Source organism: Artibeus jamaicensis, unplaced genomic scaffold (genome assembly GCF_021234435.1).
Source record: "Artibeus jamaicensis isolate MK-2021 breed Jamaican fruit bat unplaced genomic scaffold, CSHL_Jam_final scaffold_369, whole genome shotgun sequence".
NCBI lineage: Eukaryota > Metazoa > Chordata > Mammalia > Chiroptera > Phyllostomidae > Artibeus > Artibeus jamaicensis.
This window is the reverse complement of record NW_026522042.1, coordinates 27095455-27123014: the sequence shown is the minus strand read 5'-3', so window position 1 is coordinate 27123014 and position 27560 is coordinate 27095455. Positions and strand designations below refer to the sequence as shown.

At 37.7% G+C, this 27560-nt stretch overlaps 1 protein-coding gene across 1 annotated transcript in view; it reads right to left on the bottom strand.

Annotated features, from left to right (window-relative positions):
• The window catches only part of CTNND2 (catenin delta 2), an 841098-nt gene that overhangs the window by 404061 nt on the left and 409477 nt on the right, over positions 1-27560 (bottom strand). Inside the window, exons 4-5 of the mRNA XM_053657171.1 lie at positions 9177-9211; positions 6753-6869 (exon numbers count right to left, since the gene is read on the bottom strand). Of these exons, the coding sequence (XP_053513146.1) occupies positions 6753-6869; positions 9177-9211 (152 nt within the window). The remainder of the gene's footprint in view (positions 1-6752; positions 6870-9176; positions 9212-27560) is intronic.

Here is a 27560-nt window from a genome sequence, read left to right as displayed (position 1 = left end):
ATAATTGTAGCACAAAGAGAGAAAAAGCATTATATACATTTCTTTCTAAATTAATAGTCAAAAGATAATAGGTTCATATTTCTCATTATCAATAATTGTGAAGATAAATGAAAATGAACACAAATAAATTCAGAAGAAAGCTAAATTTAAAACCTACGTCCTGAAAACATTATAACTAACTCATGGAGTTATATTAGCATAAATGGCCAGCTTCCGATTTGCCAGAAACCACAGCCTTTTCCTTAGACGCCACCAGCATGGCTTGCTTGCGCATCCCACTCAGGTTCCAGATCAAATACTTCTCACAGTGGGGGACTTCCTGCCCCTTTGGTCACTCTCTCAAAACCAGAGAGGTTGTCAAGCTTTTCTGATCTCATAAACTTTCAGACTCTTAAAAATCACTGCAGACCCCAAAGAGCTTATTTCTATGGGTGATATAAGATGCTATTTACTGCATTGCAATTGGGAAATATTTAAAATGAAAGGGCACATTGGGCCCCTTCCATCAGCCATCGCAGTGATAACAATGATGGTATCGCCTCCATGGTGGCTTTGGAAAGTTGCATGGGACCCGCACCCTGGGAGACTCTCATTCCCAGGCTCACTGTCACTGTGAGGATGAGCATGGAAAAGCAAACAACACTGTAGGATTCCTGGGAAAACTGGTGCCTATTTGGAGCCCCCAAAAGGGTTTTGGCAGGGGCCCCCTGGATTCTCAAGTACATTTAGAGAAGTCCATTCTCCCCCTCACTGGCTTTGCCATCCCTTGTAGCAATTATCTGCCTGAACTCATGAGTACTTAGATTGCTTGACTTCAGACTCTTCTGACTAGAATGTAAATGCTACAATGCAGAGACTCTCTGTGCTACTGCTAAGAAGTACTTAATATCTATTATTTTAAAAATGAATGACTATCACACCTACCTGCGCCTGTAATGATATAATAAAACCCGAGTATATACATTAAGATTTGATTCTATCAGTTGCTGTGGAAGTGACTTATTATTTGATCAGAGGCAGTTCTAGTGTTTTGACTTCCAGGGGAATCCCACCACACATCTCCACACCATATTACCAGGAGACCTCACCTTCCTCTGTCCCCGGGGAAAAGTCTGCTTAGTTTGATGTTCTCATGAGGGCTTCCAGCCTGTACTTTTTCTCATGCTCATGCCAGTTCTGATGCTGTCCTCACTTTCACCAGCTTGCACTTGGTTGTCACATTAAAGTTTTGGCCACCTACAGTGCTTTGACAGTTCAAAACCCAATTATATTTTCATTAGAAATTTCTACCAGCTCTAGCCTTGTGCTTGATCCCAGGAGACCCTGATAACTCATGTGAGAGTGATGTTTTTAATGAAAACTATACATTGCTGTCTCCTGCTAGGGGAATACATAAGAAGCATTTGGTAGTGTATGTCTTTGCCTATCCCTTCCATTCCTAGGTTTGCCTCTGAGTGGTGGCCTCTTGGAAGAAGGTATAACAAGTTTCTTAAATGTCTATGTGTTAGAAGAAATCAAAGAAAAAGAAATTGAACATTAGCTAAGAACTAGGTAGTGACAGGATCTGGAAGGAAAGACAATTACAGCTCCCTGGAGGATAGAAGATATGCTGTGTGACACCCGGGTGCTTTTCCTTGACTTTTGCTTACACCTTCAATTTCTGCCACTGAAACTTCCCAGTGGCTCCCTAACACCCAAGGTGGTGGCGGAAGTGCATGTGAGTGAACTTGGTATGATAAGATGTTTGGATTCACTTGGTATCTAAAAGCATTATTAGACTTACAACACTAACATGCTTCTGGAAAGAAGACTGGCTTATTTGTATTTAAAAACTTGAACCAAGAGGCATTTGACACAGTGCCTTTACAGGAATGAATAAGCTGGGGATGAACCGAACTAACTTGTATAAATGGTTCCAGGAAATGACTCAGGGCCTCCCAAGGCCAGGTAGCAGTCCTCAGCCACTGGTGGCGTAAAGGGAGCAGTGGGGCTTGAATCCAAGTCTTCCAGCTCCGAGGGAGGTGTAGGTCACCTAGTACACCCACCCCACAGCTCTCCACCATGTCAGGTCTAACTAAGGACCTAGTTGCCATCATAACAGAAAATCAAACATGTCAGTGCTCTTCCCACAGTGTAATACCAATATTGGGAGTCACACGATTCACGTCTTTCTAATTTGGTTTGCTTGATTATTATAAAAACCTTGTATTCCTAAACTACTTCTGCATCCTTTGGTGCAATGCTTCCTTATGACATCAGTCACTTCACGAGGATGTCTCTCACCTTTATTGTTATTATATAAGAATATATAAAATTATATTTTAAAGCATTTTAATAAGGTGCTTTCTCAACAATTCTCCTATCACACATAATTATCACAGTAAGTAAATGAAAATGACTGACTGTAAATCAAGAGTAAATATATATTTATGTTTGCTAAACTACATATGATTGTTATATTTGGATTTTGCCTACTCAGAATGGTACCTTATATGACTGATTCTTGTTTTTTGAAATATATTCTGATTTGAAAACTCAGAATAACATTCCTTTCTTTGTCATCATATTCAGAATATATTAAATTCCTAAGTCCTTGCTTCTGAATGCTGGTATTTTCTATTCAATTTGTCAATATGCTACAGAGAGAAATAATTACAATTTTAAAGTACAATATTTAAACAAGTTACCAATCTCAATAGACATATAAGTCCTTTTCTCCTAAGTTGTCCATTATATTTCTGATTTTGACTGACATAGTTTTGTTGATTTTTGGCTAAGAAATAAATCACCCTTATGTCTGAGTTTACTTCTCCAAGAATGCGTGGATTAAATGGGGTACTTCGTTGACAGCAGTTTGGGACAAACTGTATATCAAGTGAGATGCTAATGGCCCTGGGCTTCAGTCAGTAACTTTTTTTCCCCAAGCAAAGCAATGGCAGTTCCCCTAGTGACTCTGTGAAACATATTTGCTAGAGAATTGAAATTACACAGCCAGCAGCCACAAGATAGTGTGAGGTGGCAAAGGATGTACAGATGATTTATACACTGCTTAGGATGGCACTTAAAAAAATCACATGTTGGAAAAAACTGGTAACTGTACATACGAGTCTATAGTCAGTACAGTAGAGCAGTTATTGCTAGTCTAAAGGTCAAGAAGATAGGCTTACAAAGACTCAGATTTTATTTTAATCAGACCTTGGAAAGAAAAATAACAAAAGCTTCTAAACATGACCAAGTAAGTACTATGTACTTAGGGGTTGAGATTGGTTCCTATTTAGAACTTTTCCAGCCTGGTTTTAGGCTGCATTTAGTGTTGTCTCTTTTGCATTGGGACTAAGAGGTGCTCTCAAGGGCAGCGTGCCCGGCCCAACTTCGCATTAGCTATTTCATGTCTCTTCTAGCTAATGAATCCATTGATGGAATAATCACAAAAGCAAGGGACTAGCAGAATCTGATGGGCGTGTAGCAATTAGAAGAAATGTGTCAAAGAACCACTACATGTCTACGTGTTAAATTTATATATCAAGAACATAAATGTGGTATCCTGCTCCAGTACTGAGGAGAATATTATGCTGATTATTGTATTTGCTCCCCATGTTCATTCTCTGCCCTTTTCCTCATATAGGCCGTATCATAGGGGCCTCTGGTATTTGTTTGATGATTAGATTTGGCCACTGGGAGGCACAGGAAGGACTTGACATGGTGGGAGGAGAGAGAGGTTCGGATGTCTATTCCACAGTAGTTAGGGTCAAACTGTACCTCGTGTGAGATGCTAATGGCCCTAAGCTTCAGGCAGTAAAGACTCCTTCCAGGTGTCCTGACTCTGCGGCCACTGGTCCCTGTCCTTTTACTGCAGGACTAGGGTGGACAGGGCTCCTGTCCTTGCAGTTCCCTGAGGACCTTGGCAGGCATTGCTTGCTTCCCTCATCTTGTCCACTCCTTTGTAAACAGGACCCGAAGTAAATTCTCTTCAGTTCAGCCCTTTGAGGAGACACTATCTCCATCTGGAACCATGATACAGATGCAAACAACCACTAGGGCTTTTATTTTATTAGTAGTAGTTAATTACATTAAAGATGGGCAATCATCAATCCCCCAAGTATTAGTAACCTAATCAGTAATTAAAAATTAGTTTCCTAAATGTTATGAATTCTTCTCAAGCTGATTCTGGAAATGTTGAGAACAAATATTTCTTTGTTTTTTATTTTTAAAAGATTTTATTTATTTATTTTTAGAGAGAAGGGAAGGGAAGGAGAAAGAGAGAGAGAGAAGCATCAGTGTGTGGTTGCTTCTCACATGCCCCCTACTGGGAACCTGGCCTGCAACCCAGGCATGTGCCCTGACTGGGAATCGAACCAGTGACTCTTTGGTTTGCAGGCCTGCTCTCAATTCACTGAGCTATGCCAGCCAGGGCAAGAACAAATATTTCTTAAGAACAATATTTTACTTTTCACTGTGGTTCAGATCCTTTGGAATAAAAATTTTAGGTGGCACTTCCATCATTTGTTTTTTTCCCTAAATTATTGTTGTTGTTGTTGGTTTTGGTTTTTCCTTCCTATCTTCAAACACAGAAGCTTAGGCTTATAAAAAGAACAATCAGCTAAAATCTTAGGCATCTTTAGACAGATGGATAGTTTAGTTCATGATAACATAATGAATCATTTTGAAAAAGAAAAATTTCAGCATTTACTGATTTTGATTCATTAGATCCAAAAGCCTGTTTTTAAATTTTAATATGATTACATTTTTGCTTGTTTTTATTGTTTACTTTTAATTTACTGGATTATTATTAACAAGTGTGGCTTTTCTACACTTTTCAATTTTTAGGATGGTCTTTACCATGCAGAAGCAGGTTAATCTTTGTATGTATTTCTTGGACATATATAACAAATATATATTATTATTCAACAAATATAAGTTTTAAAATTTAATACATTAGTTTGCAATTATTAATTCCAGATTTCTGTGGCTTTCTCTTTTATTATTCAGTCTGATTCTGACAAACATGTATTGAAATATTCACAATACTTTTTATCATTGGTTTTATTTGAAGTATGTTTTGATTTAATATTCAGATGCTATGTTGTTTGGTGCATACAAGTTCACTAGCTCTTAGTATAAGTTTACACAACTTTATAAGTTATTTTCATTATGTATTCCTCTTTCATTCTGCTTAGTGCTTCTCCATGAAATTCCACTTCAGCTCTCACATTGTCTTCTCAATCCACTGTTGTGTTCTCTGTATTTGCTGTTACTAGTGCATCTGTTCCTTTAATCTCAACATTTATTTCATTAGTTAGTGTCCCGTTAAACATCATGTCCCTATTTTATCTTTGTTCAGTATAAATGTGAATTTTTATTTTTTTCAAAAGAGAATCCATTGTGCTTTTACATGTCGAACTAGACTGATATAGTTGATTTATCTCTATTTTTAGATTTGCCTCTTATTTTATTCTTCCTTCTTTTCCCCTAAAATTCCATGTATTAAAAGTTATCCTGTTACCTAAACTTATAATCCAATGCTTATTATCATGTCAAAAAATAAGATATCCAATATCATCTGCCCTCTCAAGACACAGTATTCTACCTCTGCTTTTCTTACTCTCTAATAAAGGGAGGGTTAAGTGCATGTATATAAGATATAAATTAAATATAGTTCTAAGTAAAACTACCCCCACAAGAGAAATATATTTATTGACTCAAAGAGAAGAGGGAACAATCCTGCATTTTAACCTATAAAATAGAACAAGGATATTACAGATCACACATCTTCCTTTAGGAGTTTTACTGAGGGGATGCACATAGATTTAAACAAATCTGGATAGTCATAATGATATTGCTGTAAGAGTAGTGGTATTATAAAGATTATAGAGAAAATAAGCATATATGTAAATTAAATGATTTCAAGGTCAGCATACCATTTAATTCTTATATCTTCCAATTCTACATCAATTCTTAATGAGTATTTAAGGAATTTCTATTTTTATAAGTTAAAGAATAAAATACTCCACTGATCTCTAATGTAGAAATTATCAAGATAATGCATGCTTTAATAACTTAATTTTTTGCTTTTTATGGGATTTTATTGAAATAAGTCAAGAGTATTTCATGATTTATTAAAATGAGGCTCATTTCAACTCAGCCTTTTTATTCTAAGTCTCAGCCACTTTGGGTAAAAAATATGTAATTAAGTGGAGGTAAAGAAATCTTTAAATACTCTATTGAGGTTAATATAGCAATATACAATTGCTAAATATAGAAATGTAAAAAGTTATGCATAGTACTATAGCAGAGCACTGAACAGTACTGCATATATTATGCCAATTTTTCTATTTTGTTATATAATTATTTTACTGTTTAAACTCTTTACCAATGATTATCTGTATAAGTAAAGCATTGCCAATTAATTTTAAACCTGACATTGTGTTGATTAAATACATATACAATGTGTTCATACAATGTGCTGGTCTATACACCAAAAAGGGTATCAGAGAATTGTTGAAAATCATCACTACATCAGTAATGACTGAGAAATTTAGATGCCAATTACTGACTTAGAAGGTTTACAATCTAATGTGAGTTGGGGAAGGGTACTGTGGGAAGGAAGTAGATGAGGGTGGAGCAAAGTGGACAAGTATAAACATTTCTAGAAGTGCTATTAGCTGTGTCTTATGATATTAATTATATTAGAAAAGTGATGGCATGATGATCCTCTTTTAATTGTCTTCAAGTAGAATTCTCATTTGACTTACTTTCAGTTGTTGAATAATCCTGTGGGTCAAGTATTCCTGACTCCTGCAGGGATCTAATACAGGAGTCCACCAGCTCAAGACCTGTGGTGAGTTCATCTTCGATGTCTTTTTGGCCATCTGAAATTACAATATTTTAAAGCAATAAACAAACATGTCACTATTAAAGCTTAAGGCAATCATTTAAAAATCAAAAGTATACTAACCTAAGACCTCTGTGAAAGTTCTCTTTCCTTCTTTTTTTCACTCAAGAAAGATTTTAATAATGCAATAAATATTAACAATTTTATTAAATCTTTTTCTTAATTTTATTAGATTATTTATTTTGTTGGTGTTTTATTACAGCTGTCCCAATTTTTCCCCCTTTGCCCTCCTCTACCCATTCCACTCCCCATTCCCAGAGTCAATTCCCACACTGTCGTCCATGTTCTTGGGCCATTCATACATGTATTTTGTCTAGTCCTTTCCCCCTCTTTCCACCATTATCTCCACCCATCCCCTCTGGTCACTTTCCCTAATGAAGTATCATAAATAGAAATTTGGAAAAGAAGTCATTTACCATAGCAACAAGAAAAATAAGGTACTTAGAAATGCCTATAACCAAGAAGGTAAAAGACCTGTACTCAGAAAACTACAGAACACTGAAAAAACAAATTAAGATATAAACATATAGAAGCATATACCATGTTCATGGATTGGAAGAATTAATGTCATTAAAATGTCTACATTATCCAAAGTAAGCTATAGATTCAACATACTTATATTAAAATACCAATGGCATATTTCACAGATCTAGAAAAATTTTTTCAAAAATTTATATGGAACCAAAAAAGACCTGTGATAGACTCAGCGATCTTGAGAAAGAATAACAAAGTAGGAGGGATCACGATACCTGATATCAAAATATACTATAAGGCTACTGTAATCAAAACAGTCCGATAATGGCATAAAAACAGACACACAGATCAATGGAACAGAATAGAGAACCCAGAAATAAACCCAAGTCTCTATGATCAATTAATATTTGAGAAAGGGGATATGAGCATACAGTGGAGTAAAAATAGCCTCTTCAGCAAATGGTGTTGGGAGAGCTGGACTGATACATGCAAAAAATGACACTGGACCACCAACTTATACCACACACCAGAAAAAATTCAAAATGGATAAAAGAATTTAATGTAAGTTGTGATACCATGAAAGTCCTAGAAGAAAACATAGGCAGTAAAATTTCAGATATCCCACAGAGCAATATTATTGCTGATGTATCTCCTAGGTCAAGGGAAATAAAGGAAAAAATAAACGTATGTGACTACCTCAAACTAAAAAGCTTCTGTGCGGCTAAAGAAACCATCATGAACATGAAAAGGGAATTGACTATATGGGAGAACATATTTGCCAATGATACATTAGTCAAGGTTTTAATCTTCAAAATATAAAAAAACTCATATGACTCAACTTCAGGAAGACAAACAGTCCAATTCAAAAATGGGCAAAGGGTCTAAATAGACACTTCTCTAAGGATAACCTACAGAGGACTCATAGACATAAGAGAAGATACTCAATATCATTAGCCATCAGGGAGATGCAAGTTAAAACCACCATGAGATATCACCTCACACCTGTCAGAATGGCCACCATTAATAAATAAACAAACAAGTGCTCACAACGATGTGAAGAAAAGGAAACCCTAGTGGACCAACAGTGTATTAGGGAATGCAGAATGGTGCAGCCAGTATGGAAAACAGTATGGAATTTGCTTAAAAACCCTAAAAATGGCATTGTCTTTTGATGCAGCAATTCTGCTGCTGGGGATATACACTAAAAATCCCCAGTCATCAATTCCAAATAACTTATGCACTCCTATGTTCATAGTAGTGCTATTTACAATAGCCAAGTGCTAGAAACAGCTTAAGTGCCCATCAGTAAATGAGTGGATTGAAAAACTGTGGTACATTTACACAATGAAATACTATGCAGCAGAAAGAAAGAAGGAACTCCTACCCTTTGCGACAGCATGGATGGAACTGGAAAGCATTTTGCTAAGTGAAATAAGGTAGGAAGTGAAAGGCAGATATGATATGATCTCATCTATAAGAGGAATGTAATGAATAAAATAAACTGATAAACAAAATAGAACCACAGGCATGGAAATATGAAGTTCCCTTTAAATATCAGATTGTAATCTTCAGTCAACCAGTATTAAAAGCTAAGGCCAGCCAATTCTACACATCCATGAAGAACATGAAGTGTCCAGGGAGTTGTGAGAACTTAACTCCCATGAAACTGGGAGCTATCACAACAACTTTATTTAATTTTAGAGTCATGGTGTCATCATATTCATCTTTATATGTCTCTTTCTAAAGTTCACAATGAAATTAATCCATACATATACATGTAGTAAGTGTTCATCAAGAAGGTATACTTTACCTTGTGATTGCCAGTGAAACTGCTCTTCTGCTGAACTGTAAAAAAAAGAGAACACACAGGTGTAATGCATTGATTAGAAAAGAAAGGGCCCTAAAGCACAAGACACAAAGCCACTTTATGGTGGTAATGGTGACTCCATGGCTCTTCCTTTAATTTCTTACTGAGCAAAGAGATCTCATTTTAATACAATCTTAACTTCAACCCATTTTTGCATACATCTTTTGATTCACAGGTGTTAGCATGTTATAAATGGATATATCCAGTCATTTTCAGAAGACCAGCCCAATTTTTACAAAGCCTCCCCTTTTATACTTGTTCCTTATAATGGTTTTTACATACATGCAGTTCTACCCAAGCTTAGTTCTTTAAAAATACATCTGAATAGTTTCATGTAGACTTTACAAGGTAGTCTAAAAAAGAAATCACTTTTCCCTTTTTCATTATAAAGAAGATAAAGTGAACTTATACCTTCTTCTAGACAAATCAGATAAGCTATTCTTTTCAGGTGATTATTATAGCTTAAGTTAAGTAATTTAAAAATTACAGCTATTTGTCACTAATTGATTAAACAATTCTCAAGTTCTCACTTTATACATTCAATGTATAAAATAACCCCAGTAGAAAGGCTAGCTCATACATATGGTATGTTAAAGATATTGTGCTGAGGACATCTGTGTGGGCAACAGAGATTCAATTTTGATGATTTATCCAAAAATATAAATAAAATTAAAATTTCTGAATGCAAATAATTTTCATCATATATGATAATACTTCTGACATGCGCCTTTTAATATGTCAATAATTGAGAAATCTAGATGCCAGTTAATAGAGTGATGTCAGAATGATTCTCTACACTGATTTCACTGCATCTTCTACTCTGATCAAGTAGATTCTATGAATAGCTCATCAGTTTTGCAACAGCCAGTGGGTTTTAGAACTCTAATCTGTACCTTGGAAATAACTTCTGAATACATTTATAGGGGGAAAGGGAATTCTGGTATAAATTAGTGTTCAGAAAAGCCATGGTTGATATAAATGAATACAAGAGTGGTCCCTTAAGAGACATGTGACTTTTATGGGGTATATCATGTTCTGCAGCCAGTACATTTGAGTAACTTGAAAATATCTTTACAATGATGAGAGCTACAGACAGTAGATACATGAAATGATAACGTTACAAATTCGGTTCAATGCAACTTTTTCTTGCATCAAAAAGATGTAGCATTATATAGCAGTAACATCTAACTACAAAGTTTAACACTTTATACAGAGATGTAATCCTATAATCAATATTTTAAAAAATGCAGAGCATGTCCATTTACTAAGTGGTATTAATAGAGAAGTAGAAAATACTTTCATATTTGTAGCTGGTAGAATGGTGTCCCTCTCTTCAAAAATATATGTCCACATCAAATGCCTGGATATTTCAGACTGTTATTGAAAAAAGGGGGTTTGGAAATGTAATTAAAGATCTTCAAATGAGATGGTCCAAATGATAAATGTCTTTAGGAGAGATAGAAGAGGAAAGGAACAGAGGTGAAGGCCATGGGCAAAGGAAGTGGAGATTGGAGTTATGCCCCCATAAGCCAAGGAATGCCTGGGGCCGTGGGAAGCTTGAAGAGGTAAAAACAGATCCATCCCTGGAGCCTTCACAGCATCCACAGTCCTGCCAACACACCTGGATTTTAAACTTCTGGCCCTCCAAACTGTGAGAGAGTAAATTTTTTTTTCTTGGGCCACTCAGTTGTGCTGATTTGTTATGGCAGTCCCAGGAAGCTGACACACTATTTTTCTGATACAATAAAAATGTTCTATTATAACTTCCAGGATTTACTACTCCTTTCCTTTCACCAGCACAGCCCTTTACTAAGGGCTTACTGTATACCAGGGCTCTGCTAATTCACAACTGTCACAAATTTATTTTGGTAGATGGCCAGTAACAGCCTTATTGATGGTAAATAACTTGATCACAGGGGTCATAAAGGACTCAGCAGAGGTTTAAACTAATGTGTTCAACTCCAAAGCTCATATTCCTAACTCCCATCTAAAGCGATAGAGAAAAACACACTGAGGTTACTTCCTACCCAAGGCACTGATCCAGCAAGTCACTGGAAGCTTCTGCCAGGGCTCACCTAAGTCCCACATTCTCTTCTCGCAGGCACAATGAAGACCACACTTCCCCATCCCCTTGCACAGAGAGAGGGTCTTATGAAGCTCTTCGAGAAGGAAGGACAAGTGCCACCACCTGCCCCAACCAATGAAAGGTGGGGATGAGATCTTCAGGTTCTCTAATCTGTACCCTGCTAAGCCCTGGGTTGGATGGGTCCCTGAGTAACCACATGAAAGAAAGGTTTCTGCCAACCTAGACTACACAAACCATGAGCAAGAAACCAGTGTTGAGCTGGAACTTTGATGATGAAGGGTTGTTTCTGTAGAATAAATGTCACACTGAGTAACACAGAAACGTGCCATTATTTGAGTTCATAAGGTATTTCCTGCTTCTTTATCTTCATTTCCACACACAAAGCTAGATGTTTCGGTCACTCCAGAACAAATCGGGTGACACCACAGCTGTCCTCATCCTGTGAGATTTAGCCCAGTCTACAAGAATGGCTGATTTCATGTATAAATCACACTTCCTACAATTACATAATGTTTACTATTTGTTCGCTTCTTTTAAAAATGTTTCTATTTTATGATGCAGCAGAAGCAAGAAGAATAATTTTTTTTAACTACAATAGAAAACTACCGTTGGCAGTGACTATGAAACTATTCTCTCAAAGCAGAACTACCTGCCTTTGGGGCAAAAATCATTAATCACTTAAATAGTTTCCTGATTCCTTTTGCACAGTTAAAAATGCATTAAAAGTATGAATGATCACAGAAAATTAAAATCCCAAGAAAATCTAGTTTGGATTTTATTTCCTCTGAATGTACATTTACTCTGTCTGTTAGGGTATTCATTGCAATTAGAAATTTTATGCATTAATTCCTTCTCTTAAAAATTGCCATAAGGTGGATGATTTTTTAGAAAGCAAACAGAGTATTTTTTCATTCAATAAACATGGATTATGCCTGTGTCTCTGGCACTCTTATTTCAGGTGTTTAGGAATTACTCATGGTGAACTTTCTCCCAATAATATAATTCAATTTAATATAACATAAAAGTTATCTGTAAGCTGCTGTAACTACACACATGTTCAATTTCAGGAGATAAAATTGGTTTTCATTACCTAACTACTATTTTTAAAAATAGAAATCACTATAAGGAAAATATAGCTATAATTTAAATCATTCCAAATGTATTTAACCATAATGATATGTAAATTTCAAAATCCAAATATTGTCAGAATACTGTACCACAAAGACTATCATAAGTAACATTTAACCTTTAAACTTGAATATGGACATAAATCAGTGATGTTAGGAAAGAGTTTTTAAACAATATATTAAGAGGGACCAATTTTAATAGCTAACACTTAGATAGCTCTTGCTTTACACCAGGAAATACTCTGACTTATAGATGATCTTCATGCCAAAATTTTGAAGAGTAGTAATATCTTCCCATTTTACAGATAATGAAGCTGAGGTAAAAAGAAGTTAAGGAACTTGCTAGAGGTGATACAGACAGCAAGCCGCAGAGCAGGACCATGACCCTGGCCATGTGGTGCTAGAGGCCACATTCTGGCTGCATTTGGCTGCATTTAAATTAAACCGCTATTAATACAAACTAAAGCATACACACCAGAAACTAAACTGTAAAGCAAGCCACATTCTAGAAGAAGATATTTGCAACTCATGTAATTTACAAAGGGTTAGTTTCCAGAACATACAAATAACCACTACAAATCAATGGGACAGAGATTATAAGAGCAAACAAAAGACAGTTCAACAAATATATGTATATAACTGAGGCACAGTAGGAAAATCAAGAATGTAGGCTATTGGACACATTAAAAGATAATCAAGGGATTGAAGGACTAAAAAATAGACACAAGATTCCTCTTTACACTGCACACGCTGTCAAACAACTAGAAAGTCTGACAGCATCTGGTGTTGGGGAGGGGACCGGGGAATAAGAATTGTCATACATTGTATGTGGGGGAGCCATTTACTGGAACACTTGGGTGAGCTATGAGGCAATGGCTGGCAATGTTTTAAATGCAAATAGCCAACCACCCAGCAGTTCTGCTTCTGGGTGGAGCCTCCAGAGAAACAAGTACGCAGATGTACTTATGTACACCTGTGCCCAGGAGACTGTACAGGACTGTTCATGTCTTCATGCCCACAGTAAAAAACAAAACAAAACAATGGAAACAACCTAAGTGATCGGCAATAGGGGAAGGGAAAAACATAGTGATATTATTACACATCACATATGACACCCATGTAGATTAAACACTATTCATCAGTTGAAGAAAATTAGTCAGATACTACATGGGTAGTTCTCCAAAACAAAATAGAGAGTAGCAAATGCACATAAGAAATGTACTGCCTGATCCCAATGATGGGAATTTTAAAACACTGACTAGATATCATAGGCAAACACATACATGAAGAGAGAGGGAGAGAAAGCTATAGAGAGGGGATATAAACATATGGATTAAGTGGATGCACTAATATTCATGATAGGGGTCGCCTCTGAAGGAGACAAGGAGAAATGAGTGTAAAGAGTGGTAAAAGGATATTTCACTCTATTATCTACTATGAAAAATGATGATGTATAGAATTATATACTTGAGACCTATATAATTTCATTAACCAATGTCACCCCAAGAAATTTAATAAAAATGAGGACAAGATATTAACATTAATTTAAGAATACCTTTGATACTTGGAATAAAAAAATCACGATTCTTATACTTAAAACATGTTTAGTTAAATGCACAGATAGATCCCCACTGATTCAGTCTTACATAATTATTCTCATTGTTGTTAGATTCATTCATAGTTGAAATTAAAATGATGCAAAAGAACTTTGAAATATCTAAATTTTATACGTACATATATAATTTAGAGATATAATTATTTTCCTCTAAGAAAAATGACAGTATCATTTTCACTAGGTTTCAAGTTTAACATGCCTTGAACATTTTAAAGAAGCCACCAATAATGTAAGTTCCGCGAGCATGATGAAGGGCAGGTGGCGGGGCTACCATAAACCAAAGGATAACCTTTGAATTTCTTGACACGTGATTTTCACTCACTCATCATTTCCAGCATGATAGTTTCCTCACCCATCTCAAGGCCATTTCTAATAAAAATATAGAGAGGAGAATTCAGAGTTTCTTAAGGTCGAGAGAAGATGCAAAGCATACAATTATTATAGCTATTTGTTAGGAACCTGCTCAAATATATCGTATTTCCCTTTTCAACTTTTGACGCCCAAAGCATCAGTCCCCACACTGTGTCATGTGGTATACTATTGCTCAGAAAATCATCCTTTCAAAATGAAATCAAGATAAGGAAGTCTTGAGTTTTTTATTAGTTTGCTTTTAAGTTAAGCAGTGTACCTAAAACTTAAGCCAGAGAAATTTTTGGGAAGTAACGTGCTTCTGAACTGACATTTGATTCTTGCCGACAGGAACAAAGAGCCTGATACTTATGATATGCACACGACCCCAAATTGTACTCTGACACAAAGTATTTTTTAGTATATGGCTGTGCACATAGCCACACCACAGGAATAGGTGTTGGTCACAGAATAAAATGACCTTGGTCAAAAGTCCGAAACAGTGTGCAAATATTCAGCAGAAATGATGAGAAGTGGTGTGTTGGAGTTTTGCTTCGGGCTGTTCATGGCCCTTGTGTGTGAGAGCACCGCATTCGGTTCTTACCAGTGCGGGTCGGTGGGAACCCTGCTTCCCCCGGAACTGCCCTCTACTGCCTGTGGTCTCCACGCCTATCTGCGATGCATTTTCAAATGGATACTGTACTATTTCTGCCACAAAATTAGACCATTTACTTCTTTCTCAGATCACACATCTTTCTGACTCAACTATTTCCATCAAAAATATAGTTTTATAGCTACTATACAATGTTTACAAGGTGACAATGGATTGCAACAGCACAGAGCACCAAAATCAGGAAACTGTGCACAGTGGGCAAGCGTGTGGGCTCGAAAGCCAGACCCCGAGGCTGGAGACCAGCTCTGCTTCTTCTAATCTGGGACCCTTTAAGAAAGTTACTGGAATTGTCTAGTCCTAAATGAAGACTTTTGGAGGATTAAGTAAATTAATTTATTTAATTTAAGTGACTGGGGCCTGGCATATTCTGACGAAATATGGAATTGCTTCCTGTTTTATAATATATTGTTAAAATGGTTTATGTGATTTAGAGATGATGGCTTATTCTAATCTCTTTCATTCTTTGGAGTACATTGCAGGCCATTGTGAGTGGGTCGGAAAGAGGACAGGCACAGGGAACAGTGGACACTGAGAAAATACCGAGGCATAGTGGAATCTATGGCTAGGCAGTTGGTCAGAACCAATGTTAGAGAAAATGGTAGAACCAAGTCACCACAAACTCATGGTGACAGCTCCCTGTGGCTTTTCACATGCATAGCAGAGGGACACAGAGCCAGCTGCCCGTGACTGTGCAGTCCAGCAGGGGCATGGGTAAGAAGGTGCACACAGTGGAGGATCAGGGCAGGAGGAAGTGTGTTCAAGGCATTAGTGCACACTGGGCCATGGGACCTTGAGCACATCACTTCCTCTCTCTAAGCCTGAGTTTCCCCATGTGTAAAATGAGGATATTATTAGGATTCCCCCCCCAGGCACCATGTGAAAGCTAAGCATGTAATGTATGTAAAACCCAAACAGCAGTGCTGGGGACATACGAGGCTTTAGAAGATAAATGTAAGCTATGGTTCTGCACACAGAGGGGCAGAGGCCGGGGAGAGTATAGCCAGACTGTAGACTGAAAGTACAATCAGTCAACAATATGGAATTCAGCATGTCTGTGTTTGGGGGCCAATACGTGCTATCACGAAAATAGGTTACAGGCTTTGCAGAATTGAAATTGTTTATCTATTTTTCTACACTAAACTGGGGATGAAAAACGGGGGTGGGGGAAGGTTGTCTGTGATTTTCAAGAAAAGTAATTTTCTTTTAAACCACAAGTTTTCCAATCAGTCCTACACAGAATGGCCCTTCTGGCATTTGGTACTGGTCTTACCTTAGGAGAACCTGAAAGACCACTTACTATTTTCAAGACCTTGGAAGAAAATACATCAGACTGGAATTGCTATCATGAATTTTCTTTTTAGTTTGAGGCAGAGGAAGCTCATATTCCAAACTAGTTCTGTTGGAGTTGGACAAATTATCTCAGCAACTGATAGTACATAGAGGTATAGGCTCTCACATTGTAGCCTAAACACTCATGGTTCCAATGTTTATCATAGAACACACCACACTGTCGGGCTTGCAAGCTGGCCAGCTGGAGCTAAACAAGGGAGAATTAACATGACTTTCGTTTTGTTTTCATTCCTTTAAAATATGTACTCCAGTTTCCAGCAAGCACAAAGAACCAGCCCAAGGCTCACCCCCCAGAATGTGCTCCCTCCGCAAAAACCAAGCTCTTACTGTGGGAAAGACATGCGTTCAAGTTTCTCTTCTTCCAAGGCTTTGACCGTTTGGGGGGTTGATTGTGCTTACATAACAAGGGGCATGTTGTATATAGGATTTAATATCAGAAGAAGGAACAAATGGTGAATTATAAATTAGAAAATTCTCATACTTTCTCTCCCTCTGTAGCTTTCTGGAAGATTTCTCATGCATGGGCCAAGTATTTCTTTAACTGCTTATATAGCACCCCAGAGTTTTTTAGCTGAAGCAAAGTTCTGAGTGCCAGTCACATCAGACAATACATGCTAGAATATTTTTGTCTGTGAATGTTCCGTAAATCGGAATGTGATCAGTTATAACTGCAGGGGACCAGGGGATACTGTTTATCCAATGACTCTGAGCTCTTATAATATTCTGACATGCTTTCAAATGATCGAAAATAGAATAGTTCCTGTGGTTTATGTGCCAAGTGCATTACACACTGTTATATTAATGATTTCCACTGATGTTCAGTGTACCTCACAGTTAGGCCTTTGATTAACCTGACCACTTCATTCACTGATCCTGAGATGGAAATAGATCTCACTGTATTTTGTGGTTTGACCAGTCACAACTGATTTTTTAGGTAGGAGAAGAGTAGTTGGTGTGTTTGCTGAGAGTGGTGGCACCTATATGAAAGCTTTCAGATGTTCCAAGTTTTTTTGTATTCAATGTGCCAGCATTGTCCCTGTTTCTATGGTTCTATCCATGAGGACTGCTCCTTAATTTTAGAGCCATCTCTGAGCAAATAAGGGATTTCAAGTTTATGTTTTCCTAGCATCTAGTGATTATGTGTGTATATGTGTAAGATGTGTGTTTGTGTGTAAATGTGCATGTGTGTGCCTTGCTCATCTGTTCCTCTGAAACACACTGATTTGCTCAGAGCTTTTCTTTTACCTGCTGTTATTTCATAAGTGTGTTGTCTATTACAGTATTGAATTCGACTGAAATTGATGTGATTGTATTAGTATAAGTGAAACTAATACCTCTTAGACATTTAATGGAAATTTATGCAAGTAACCATTGCCTGTTTCACAGGAAAGAGAAAACTGATCTTTTGTTTTGTGACTTGGAATACCAGCAGATGATTTTAAAAATAAATTTCAATTTTAGTGCCCTTATAGAGCGGAAATCATGTAATATTCATAAACAATTCTCATGGTATCATAGATCTTCACTCCCTTGTGAGCAGTAGTGGTTTTTAAACAATTTGATGGATGCCCAAATGTTCATGGCAGTATATTCCTAATTGCCCAAAACTAGAAACAACCAATGTCTTGCAACAGGTGAATGGATAAACAGGCTTATATATCCATTCAAGGGAGACGTATGCAGCAATAAAAAGAAGTGGATTATTGTTATATGTGCGGCATCCTGGATGGATCTAGGGAATTATGCTGACTGCAAAAGATAAATAACATTCTTGAAGTAACAAGATTATAGACATAGAAAATAGGTTAGTGGCTGCCAGGGCTTTGGGAGTGTGGGTGTGGCTCTGCAGGGGTCACAGGAGTGTCCTTGTGGTGATGGAGCAGTTTTGCATGTTGATGCTGGTAGTGTTTACACAAAGCTACCTATGTGATAAAATTGTATAGAAACACACACACACAAACACAGATGAGTGCATGGAAGTCTGTGGAGTGTACTGGTGTCCATTTCCTGCTTTTACTATTGTACCATATAGTTATGCCTGATAGTTCCATTATGAGATTTGAGGCAAGTTATAGGAGGTTACAGGCGACTTCTCCAAGTACTTCATTTGGCAACTTCCTAAGAATCTATAATCATTTCCAAATAAAAACCTAATAAAATAAGAAAGTATGGTTTGGCATGCTTTGCTTTCTTTTCCCTGAACTGGTTTTTCTATATGCAATATGACTAATTTTTTCCCAGTAATAATTAAACTAGAATTTAAAGAGATTGGGGATAGTGGAGTAAAAACAAAGGAAGGGATAAAGGGAGAAGGAAGGGGAAAAAAGAAACTAGTGCTCCCTTCTGATTATCCTTTTTGTTCTCCAGTCTTAGCAGGCGGAGCTCAGGTGACACCACCTGGGCCCACGGCTGCTTTGTTCTGTGAATGAAGGCGTTAGCCCTGGAACATAATAACAGTCAGATACAAGAACCTGTACTGCTTCTGAATGAAAATTTATCCACTGTATCTAAGCTCATCAGGCCCCTGAATGCATTTGCATTGCCATATGTTTACAGGGAAAATTAAAAATTTTGGCTTACAGTCCCAGGTCAAAGTACAAGTTGAATGCAGTCTGTGTGCGTCCAGGAGACCTCATATAATATACATTGGCTCTCTGGAAGCATGCTCATTACAGTTATGCTGCCAACTGCAAGGGAGCTACAGCCCTGCCAGTCTGTTTCCATGACCCCCTCCCCACTATCCTGAATCCTGGAAACTGGTCTACTTGGTTACATCTGCTTCTTTTTATATTTATTGCATTGGAAAAAAATTACATTAAAATATCACTTTCTAACATTCAATATCTGATATTTGAAACTGAAAAGCTGGATCAGCCTCATGTTCTCCCCTTTTTACCACCACATGATAACTGTGTTTTTCCTGACGTCCTCCTTTTATGAAAGAATGAAGATTTTTCTTCATACTGGCACCCAAATGTATAAATTCATTAAAAAACCCATGAATTAAAATATCTACTAATGCTCTTAAGATATTTAAAAGCATATAGTTCTTCAAATCCCTTTTGAGAACCTAAGCATCTCCCATCCATTCTCCCTTGTAAATGTCCTTTGAAACCTACTCTCCTTAAGTGACATAGTAGGAACCTTTTATTTTCTCTTGTTTGGAGATAGAAAAGCTCTATACCAAAGATCCCCTCCTTGGCAAATTTTCATTAGACCCTTTTTAGGTCTCTTTTTGACTAAGTCCAATCTTGGGCCCCCAAGTCCTTCCCTGTAGAGTCTGGTTTTAGCAAGAATCTTTCTAAGAATCTGGCATAACCAGAATCTGCCACACTCCTTACCTGATATCCCTAGATATCTGATCAGGTTCTTCATCCTCCACCATCTCCTGGGAAGTGTCTAATTACCCTGGCCTGTCTTCAGCAGGAATTCTGTTGTTGGTTTTGCCAGAATCTTCCCTTTTTCCTGATGCTTCCTCTTAGAAATTTCCCATTCACTGACCCCTACCCTGCTCCTTGGGAACAAATTCCCACTTTTCCTTGTTGTATTTGTAGTTGAGCTCAATCTCTCTCCACTACTATGAAACCATGAGTGCCCCCCCTTGAGTAAAGTCTGCTTCACCCTGCTTTTACAAGTGTCCCTGAATAACTTTTTAACACTATCATAGCTTCCCTACCACCTGAGAGGAACATGGACAAAGTCACATACGCTCTCTATTCTTAGTCCCCTTATAAGTACTGAAATAACATTGTCAGGGTGGGCTTCATGGGATTGAGACCTGTGGTTGCCCAAAATTAAAACTGCCCCCCACTGGGAGGGCCCCAGACTTGGTTTAATGCTCTCTGTTGCCACCTTGGAACTCAACAATTCTACTTTTGAACTACTTTTGCAAGTGAAATGCAGTAGGACAATGGAACATGTACATGAGTGGAGAAGATATGCACAATACACATGTTCTCTGTTCCTTGCTGCCTCATCTCCATATAGCACTGGCTATGTCCTGCAGGACCCATGGTGCACTGTGGCAGTTGAGCAAGACTCAAGGCAAGTTCAAGGTAGGCAGGTTATCTTTATGATGGAGTAATGCAGGGGTACTGACAGCCCATGAAGGCTATGCTTCTCCTTCAAACCAGAATTTGCTTCAAGGAGAAATCAATGATGGCCTAAAAACATGAATGATATTCTCTCATATCCTTTCTTAACTCGTGTGACTCCCCTATGTTGGCACACTACTTATGCTGGAAGTGATGACCTGGAAGGAAAGGGAAAGGTATGGGAATCCATAGTTCTACTTCCTCTTAGTTTTCTCTTATCTTCAGTAAGAGAATGTCAGTGGAATATGTGCATATTGGGAAGTGAAACAGAGATAGGTGAAGTGGATTTGTGCAACGTTTTCACTGCTCTGGTGAGAAGGAAGTGCATACGCATGTATGGGTCATGGAATGTACATCACCTAATTTCAATGATTCTGTGTATAAGCAAATACTCCTATACTTACATTTAAATCTGGTATTATACAATATAAAGGGTAATATTTATATCATTGGTAATATTTACATCAATTTACCTGTATCATTTGTACAGGTAAATGGTAATATTCATATCAATAATTTAACATTTTAATTTTTTACTTACTTAGAATGACATTTTATAGTAAATAAAATACATCATGACAAGTTGAGAGAAAGAGACCATGGAAGAAAGAAAGAAGCTTTAGTATCTTTTTAGTGCTTTCAATGGCATTTTCCCCACCCCTATTTTATGAACTAGTTCCTATTCTCACTTTGCATTGAGTATTGCAGATTTTGTTGCTGGCTCTAAACATGAGCTACCTCAGATCACCATTGTGGGGATTAAATGACAGAAAGAAAGAACTCCTACCCTTTGCAATGGCATGGATGGAATTGGAAAGCATTATGCTAAGCAAAATAAGCCAGATGGTGAAAGACAAATACCATATGATCTCACCTTTAACAGGAACCTAATCAACTAAACAAACAAAAAGCAAAATATAACCAAAGACACTGAAATTGAGAACAGGCTGACAGTGATCAGAGGGGAGAGGGGAGGCAATTTCATGAGAAAAGGGTGAAGGGTTTGCAGAAACAAGTATCAAGGACACATGGACAAACGCCAGAGGGGTGGTGGAAACGGGAGGGAGGTGGGGAAGGGCCTGCAGGGGGAAAGGCAGAAAACTACTTGAACAACAATTAAAATTTAAAAAATTAAAAAATATGAAGAAAGATAAGATAGGTGTAAATGATATGATAGAAGAAGGTCCCAGGCACAGAGTATCAACCAATCTTTCTCTACTTCTCCCTGATTCAGTCCACCCAGCAGCCTCCCTACTACTCTTCTTGCCTATCGTCTTTTCTTGCCCCAATGATCCTCCATGTCACTGAAATCAATGTCCCCCAGCAGAAACCTTATCGTGGAAATCCCTAGTTCAAAACTCTTCAGTGGTTTGGCATGGCCTATGAGATCAAACCCAAGCTCCTTGGCAGGATACTCTTGGTCTGTGAGGACCTCCTCCACCCGCCTTGAAGTCTTAGCTGCTGGCTTTAGAGGTAAGTCAGCTGAGGCTCTTCATCTTCTTAGACCCCACAGTAGCTTTATAGTTCATCAAATTATGCTATGATGATTTGTTGTTTAAATGTGTGTTGTTGCCAGACTGTGAGCTCCTAGGGGACGGAGACCAACTAGGATTCATCTTCCTTATCATACAGTACGAGGCTCTGTGCCCAGTACTCTTGTAACATCTGCTAACACATGAAGATCAATGCAGTTACCACAAGGCAGGACTTCCAGTTCACATTGTAAGTGCAATTTTTATTTATTTTGATAATTTTTGTCTTCCTTCAAATTTGCGCTGTGACCAAAAGGAACAATATACTTTTTTTTCCAATTTGGCATAGGAACAGATCTATTTTTTACATTCAATATTATTTTGTATTAGTTTCAGGTGTGTAGCATAGTGGTTAGACAATCATGTGGTACCATATATAAGGCAAATTAATCCTTTTCAAGTAACACTGCATATTATGCCAATATATAGTAAGCTCTTTTTTTTCACATGTTAAATTCTACTCATCCTATAGACTTGAACAAACTAATTTTCCTCCCCTTAATTAGGCCCATTCGCCCAAGCTTCCTGTTAAATGAAACATTATTTTCACTTATAAATGTTCCATGATGTGTTCCCAGTGGTTCTGATTGAAGACAATTACATGAAGATAAATCAGAACTCATCAGTGGTAGATGTTATTAGCATGTCTCTGATCTGCTGACTACATGTTGGTTTAAGGCAATAGGGCAAAGCAAGACCCCAGAGGGAGCTCTGATGAAGAAGCTCAGGAATTTCCCAGGCAGCAAGGGCATCCTTCATTTTTAATTTGTTGGTTTAATTTGGCTAGACAGGAACTGACAAATCCTCATCACCTAATGTGCTTAATGGTCTAAATGAAATGAGTTGCTAGTGTGCGTTTAGTTCCTATTGGACCCATTTCTAAGTTCTATAAGCCTCCGATAAATGACTCTAATGAGCCCTTCTCATAGAAAATTTGCCATGGAAACTAGACTTGGCCATTTGTATAGATTGTCCAAAAACATCAAAAAAGTGAAATGATTAAAGAGTCTCTAGAAAGTGGGTTATCATACCCCTGAAAACACAGGTCATTTTCAGTCAAGGTGAAAATGATACCTATTGGAGAAGAGATTTTCTTCAATTTTTTTTTATTCAGAAAGAGAAAACCAGAAAACAAAGGGAGTTTTGGCTTTGTTTTATTTATAAGTGGTGGGGTTAATTTGCATCTTCTCTAAAGAAAAATAAAGTGATTTTTTGACTGTTATAAGTTGATATTAAACCATACACAGACTCATACATACTCTCTCGAAAAAGAGTAAAATGTTGAAATGGGGCTTAAAATAAAATAACTAAAGTCAGGGAAGGCATGCTTATCTTGTGCTATTGTATAAACGGCTAATACTTTAAAAATAATAGTGTAGGTAAGGACCATTTTTTTAAAGCATAAAGTCAAAGTAAGAATAGTTAATGCACTATCCTGGTCAATGACTTAGTTTTTCCCCATAGTGGCCGGACAAGCTTGACACAGAACGTCAATTTGCTAAATTGATGAAAATATGTGTTTCATTATTTTGCTATTATCTATGTAGACCACCTTGCATGTACGCACAGGCGTATACAAACACAGTACACACACACACACACGCCACCACCACCAATAGCAAACTATTCTTTTTGCCCTAATTTGAAAATTGGGACAGCATTTGTCAGGAGATAGAGAACATAAATGTCCAGCATTTACCCTTAGAGTTCATACAAGGAAAATGTAATTTTTGTGTACATTAAGCATAAGGGCCAAACTTAATCTCTCTCCTTTCTCCTCTTTTCAGTGATTCAGTGACGAACTCTAGCCTGTCATGCTGTAAATCTGGGCTGTGTATTTCAAGTGGATTAAGCAGCTTAAGGTGCCTGGTCCTTAAAAATCATCAACACAATTTGAAGAAATAAACGTATACTACCTATTGAGAATAGGCTGGTAGAAATACCTTTACATGAAATAAACTAGTATTAAGCAGCCATTCTTATGTCATTCAGTAGAGAATTTCTATGGAACTTCTTCTTTTTCCTGAGCCCTCTTTTGGTGTAAAGCGTTGCAATGCTTGCCTCCTTTGAGCCTGTGTTTGTAAATTGAAGTGACAGGTGACAAAGAGCTCTTGGAGGAAAACTCAAGTGAAACCACAATAAATCCACAGAGAAGTCAGAAATCAGCTGGTAGCTTTTGGACTAACACCCTACAGCTTCAATGCAGCAGCTAACGCTGGCTAGTCCAGCCAGTTACACTAGGCACATATGTCAGAAATGTATGTGATAACTTAAAATTATTCACAAATTGTTGCCACTTTAGTCATTGAGAAGTGATGTCTGTTTCCCTCCTGCCATTGAATCTGGCTTGGCCATGACCTATTAGCTCGTCACAGTGCAGCAGAAGTGGCACTTGAGAACTTTGTAACATCTTAAGACTGGGCCTCCAGAAACCTTTAGCTGTAAGGTACCTTCATGACAGAATGCTCCTTTTGGGAAGCCAGTCTCTGTACAAGAAGTCTAATTTCTGGGTGTCATCATGCCGTGAGGAAGCCCAAACTAGCCACATGGAGGGTGAAGGGCCACGTAAAGGGACACTGAGGTGTCAGACACAGGAGTGAAGTCTCCTCAGACCTTCCTTCAGAGCCCAGCCACTAGGGTAGATGACCGCAATCAACGCCACAGGCAACAGACCTACCAGATGAACCCTGCCTCAATTCTCAAGTCACAGGGACCCGAGCAAGTGAAATGGTGTTGTTAAAGCCTCCAGGGTCTGGCCCAGCTCACTGAAGGTGATAGGTAACCACTACAATGTACATAGCATGGAACACTCCTTGGCAGCCAACAATTACAGAAGAAACTGACTTTCTTCTATATCACTGACTTTCAATTTACAAGGGGTAATGCATTTTTGCATCTTATTTTGAAAGGAAAGACACTTGCAGAAACACAGGGTTAAACATTTAACTATCTTCTTCCTAGTATCTTGAGTAAAATAATCTTCTGTTTTATTGAATTCTTCAATGAATTAAAATGAACACACTAGATATACTCCATATGATAAGTTTTTGGGGTTGAGGTGATTTTTAAAAAGTAAAGTACTTATACCCTATTGCCTTGAAAGAAATAGTTTGAAATGGAAAGGATGTATAAAATTATAAATTAGTATTGGGTTACTTAAAAATATTACACGTTTGCATAAACTGGGCATATAACAACATGAACTAAAAAAAGGGAACTTCACCAGGGAGATATCTGGGCAAAAAGGTGGTTTGAACCAGATCTTGAAAGAAAAGATGGGGTAAAATTGAATAGTAGAATAGAGGGGTATTTCTCATGAATATGAACCTGGCAGATTTCTAATATGAGCTAAAAAGAAAAAAGAAAAATCAGTAACTTAAGTCAGTTTAACATGTCTGGACATCCCCCTAGTTAAGCGCTGAAGAGTGCAATTCAGCTTGAGAAATATTTCTCCCAATGCTATTGTGGTGGGTAAAAGGGACGTATAAGGGTGGTGAGTGGCAATTTCAACTGAGCAGTGATATTTGTGTTAGATCAAAAGGACACAGAGAGAGAGAATAAACTGAATAAAATAATAAGCAAAACCCAAACAAAAGCAAAGCCAACCTACCAACCTAACAGCAAAAAAATAGAAAAAGCCCAGAAAGTAACAGGGAAGTACTGCAGAGACACCCTGCTTTGGACTTACTGTATTTTGCCATGTGTAATGAATGCACACCCGTATTTTTGGATACGGGTGAACATTCAGGATAAAAATATTTTGTTTTAATTTTTTAATTCAACTTATTTATTTATTTTTATTTAGAAACAAAGCCACTTATTGTATTCCAGGGTGTTCTTTTCCATACAGATATTGTTATTGCTTTCTAGAGTTATACTTTTAATGCATAAGCACACATAAAAGAATGAAAAACATTTATGTAGATACAAAATTAGTACTACTGATGAATAACATGCATCCTTACTTTTCCCTCTAAAATTTGGGTGAAAAAGTGCACATTATACACTGCAAAATACAGTATTACTCTGTGTGTGTGTGTGTGTGTGTGTGTGTGTGTGCATATTTCACAGCAGCAAATATCTTAGGTGTCTCTGGAAGAAGGTTTAAATTAGCCATGTAATGAAATTTTATAGGCAAAACTGCTGTGAATCAAACAAAGCGTGTATTTTCCCCACTTCAAGTTCTTCCTAGGAGTTCTAGTCTAACACTGCTGCGCTAGCAGTTTTAACTTGCGCCTAGGTTAAATAACCTACAATAAAATAAAAAATGCTCCCTATCACTGGCCTTAAGGGAAATACATTGGGCTGTAGTTTGCCAAATCCTTTTCTTTGTATTCGAAGACTATTCATAATTGAATTATTCTGCAATTTCACTTCACAGATCTTAGTTTTTATAATGTGCATGTTGGCTGCAGATAGTAACTTCAACTACTTTCATTCATGCAAGTTTGAAGCCATACATTTTCCTAATATTTTGAAATAAATGAATCACTTTGTAAGAAATGATATGGTATACCAACTGGAAATACTGAAGTACTGAAAGAACCCTAATGCGCTTGACAATTGGGGCAAAGGAAAATGGACTAAATTGGTATGATGTATCTTAGCCCTTTTAAGACTGAGCTAATTACATTCCTACCTGTGAATTTATGACAGCAATTCTCAATTCCTTGTATAAGAAATCAAGTTGAATTTAAAATTTACACCTTTCCCTTGAAAGAGTATTTTCCAAAGCAGGAACAAATAAGAGTTGGGATCATCAAGCATCATCTTAGTGTGCCCAATCTATGCCTACCACTGGGCCAGGCACTGGAGGGACAGGGTAACACACAGCACTCCTCACTTCTGACCTCCATGTGTGTGGGGCTCGTCAGCAAAGGCAGGCTGGTGGCAGAACCAAGGCTAAGGCGTGACAGCAATAGAAGCACAGTGTTGGGAACGGTTGCATGTGATGGAGGAAATGGCAGCAATGTTAAAGGAGAGGTGGTGTGGGAGCAGGGCTTACAGATTGGGGGAATTTTTTACAAACAAATATTGAGAATGTAATTACAGCTGGGACTGGGTGCAGTGGATGAAAGACCTTGGTGGCCTCAATAAAGACATGTGTATGAACCCAAATGGTATGTATGGGGCACAGACAATGTGCCCATATGCCTGAAGCAAAGGAGGTACCTTCAAGAAGGAAGTGAAGAGGCGTAGGAGGAGATGGTTTCAACTGATAAACTGGGGCCAGTCAGTGAGAGGCCCCAAAATTAATACTTGCCATTTATTCTGAAGGGACTTGGCAGCCACTGGGATTTTCTGATCAATAGAATGAATGGCCTGGTCACAGAAGGTGGTAGGAAGAATCTCCCACAAGCACCTTCACATAAGCATCACAAGGTCAGGGCTGGCAGGGCCCCTTCTGAGGTCATCTGTGGTTCTCCACAAGCTCAGTATAGGCTTTTATGTGGCATCTCACTCAGCCATCTCAGGGGTTGTGTGTAGCGTGTATGACAACAC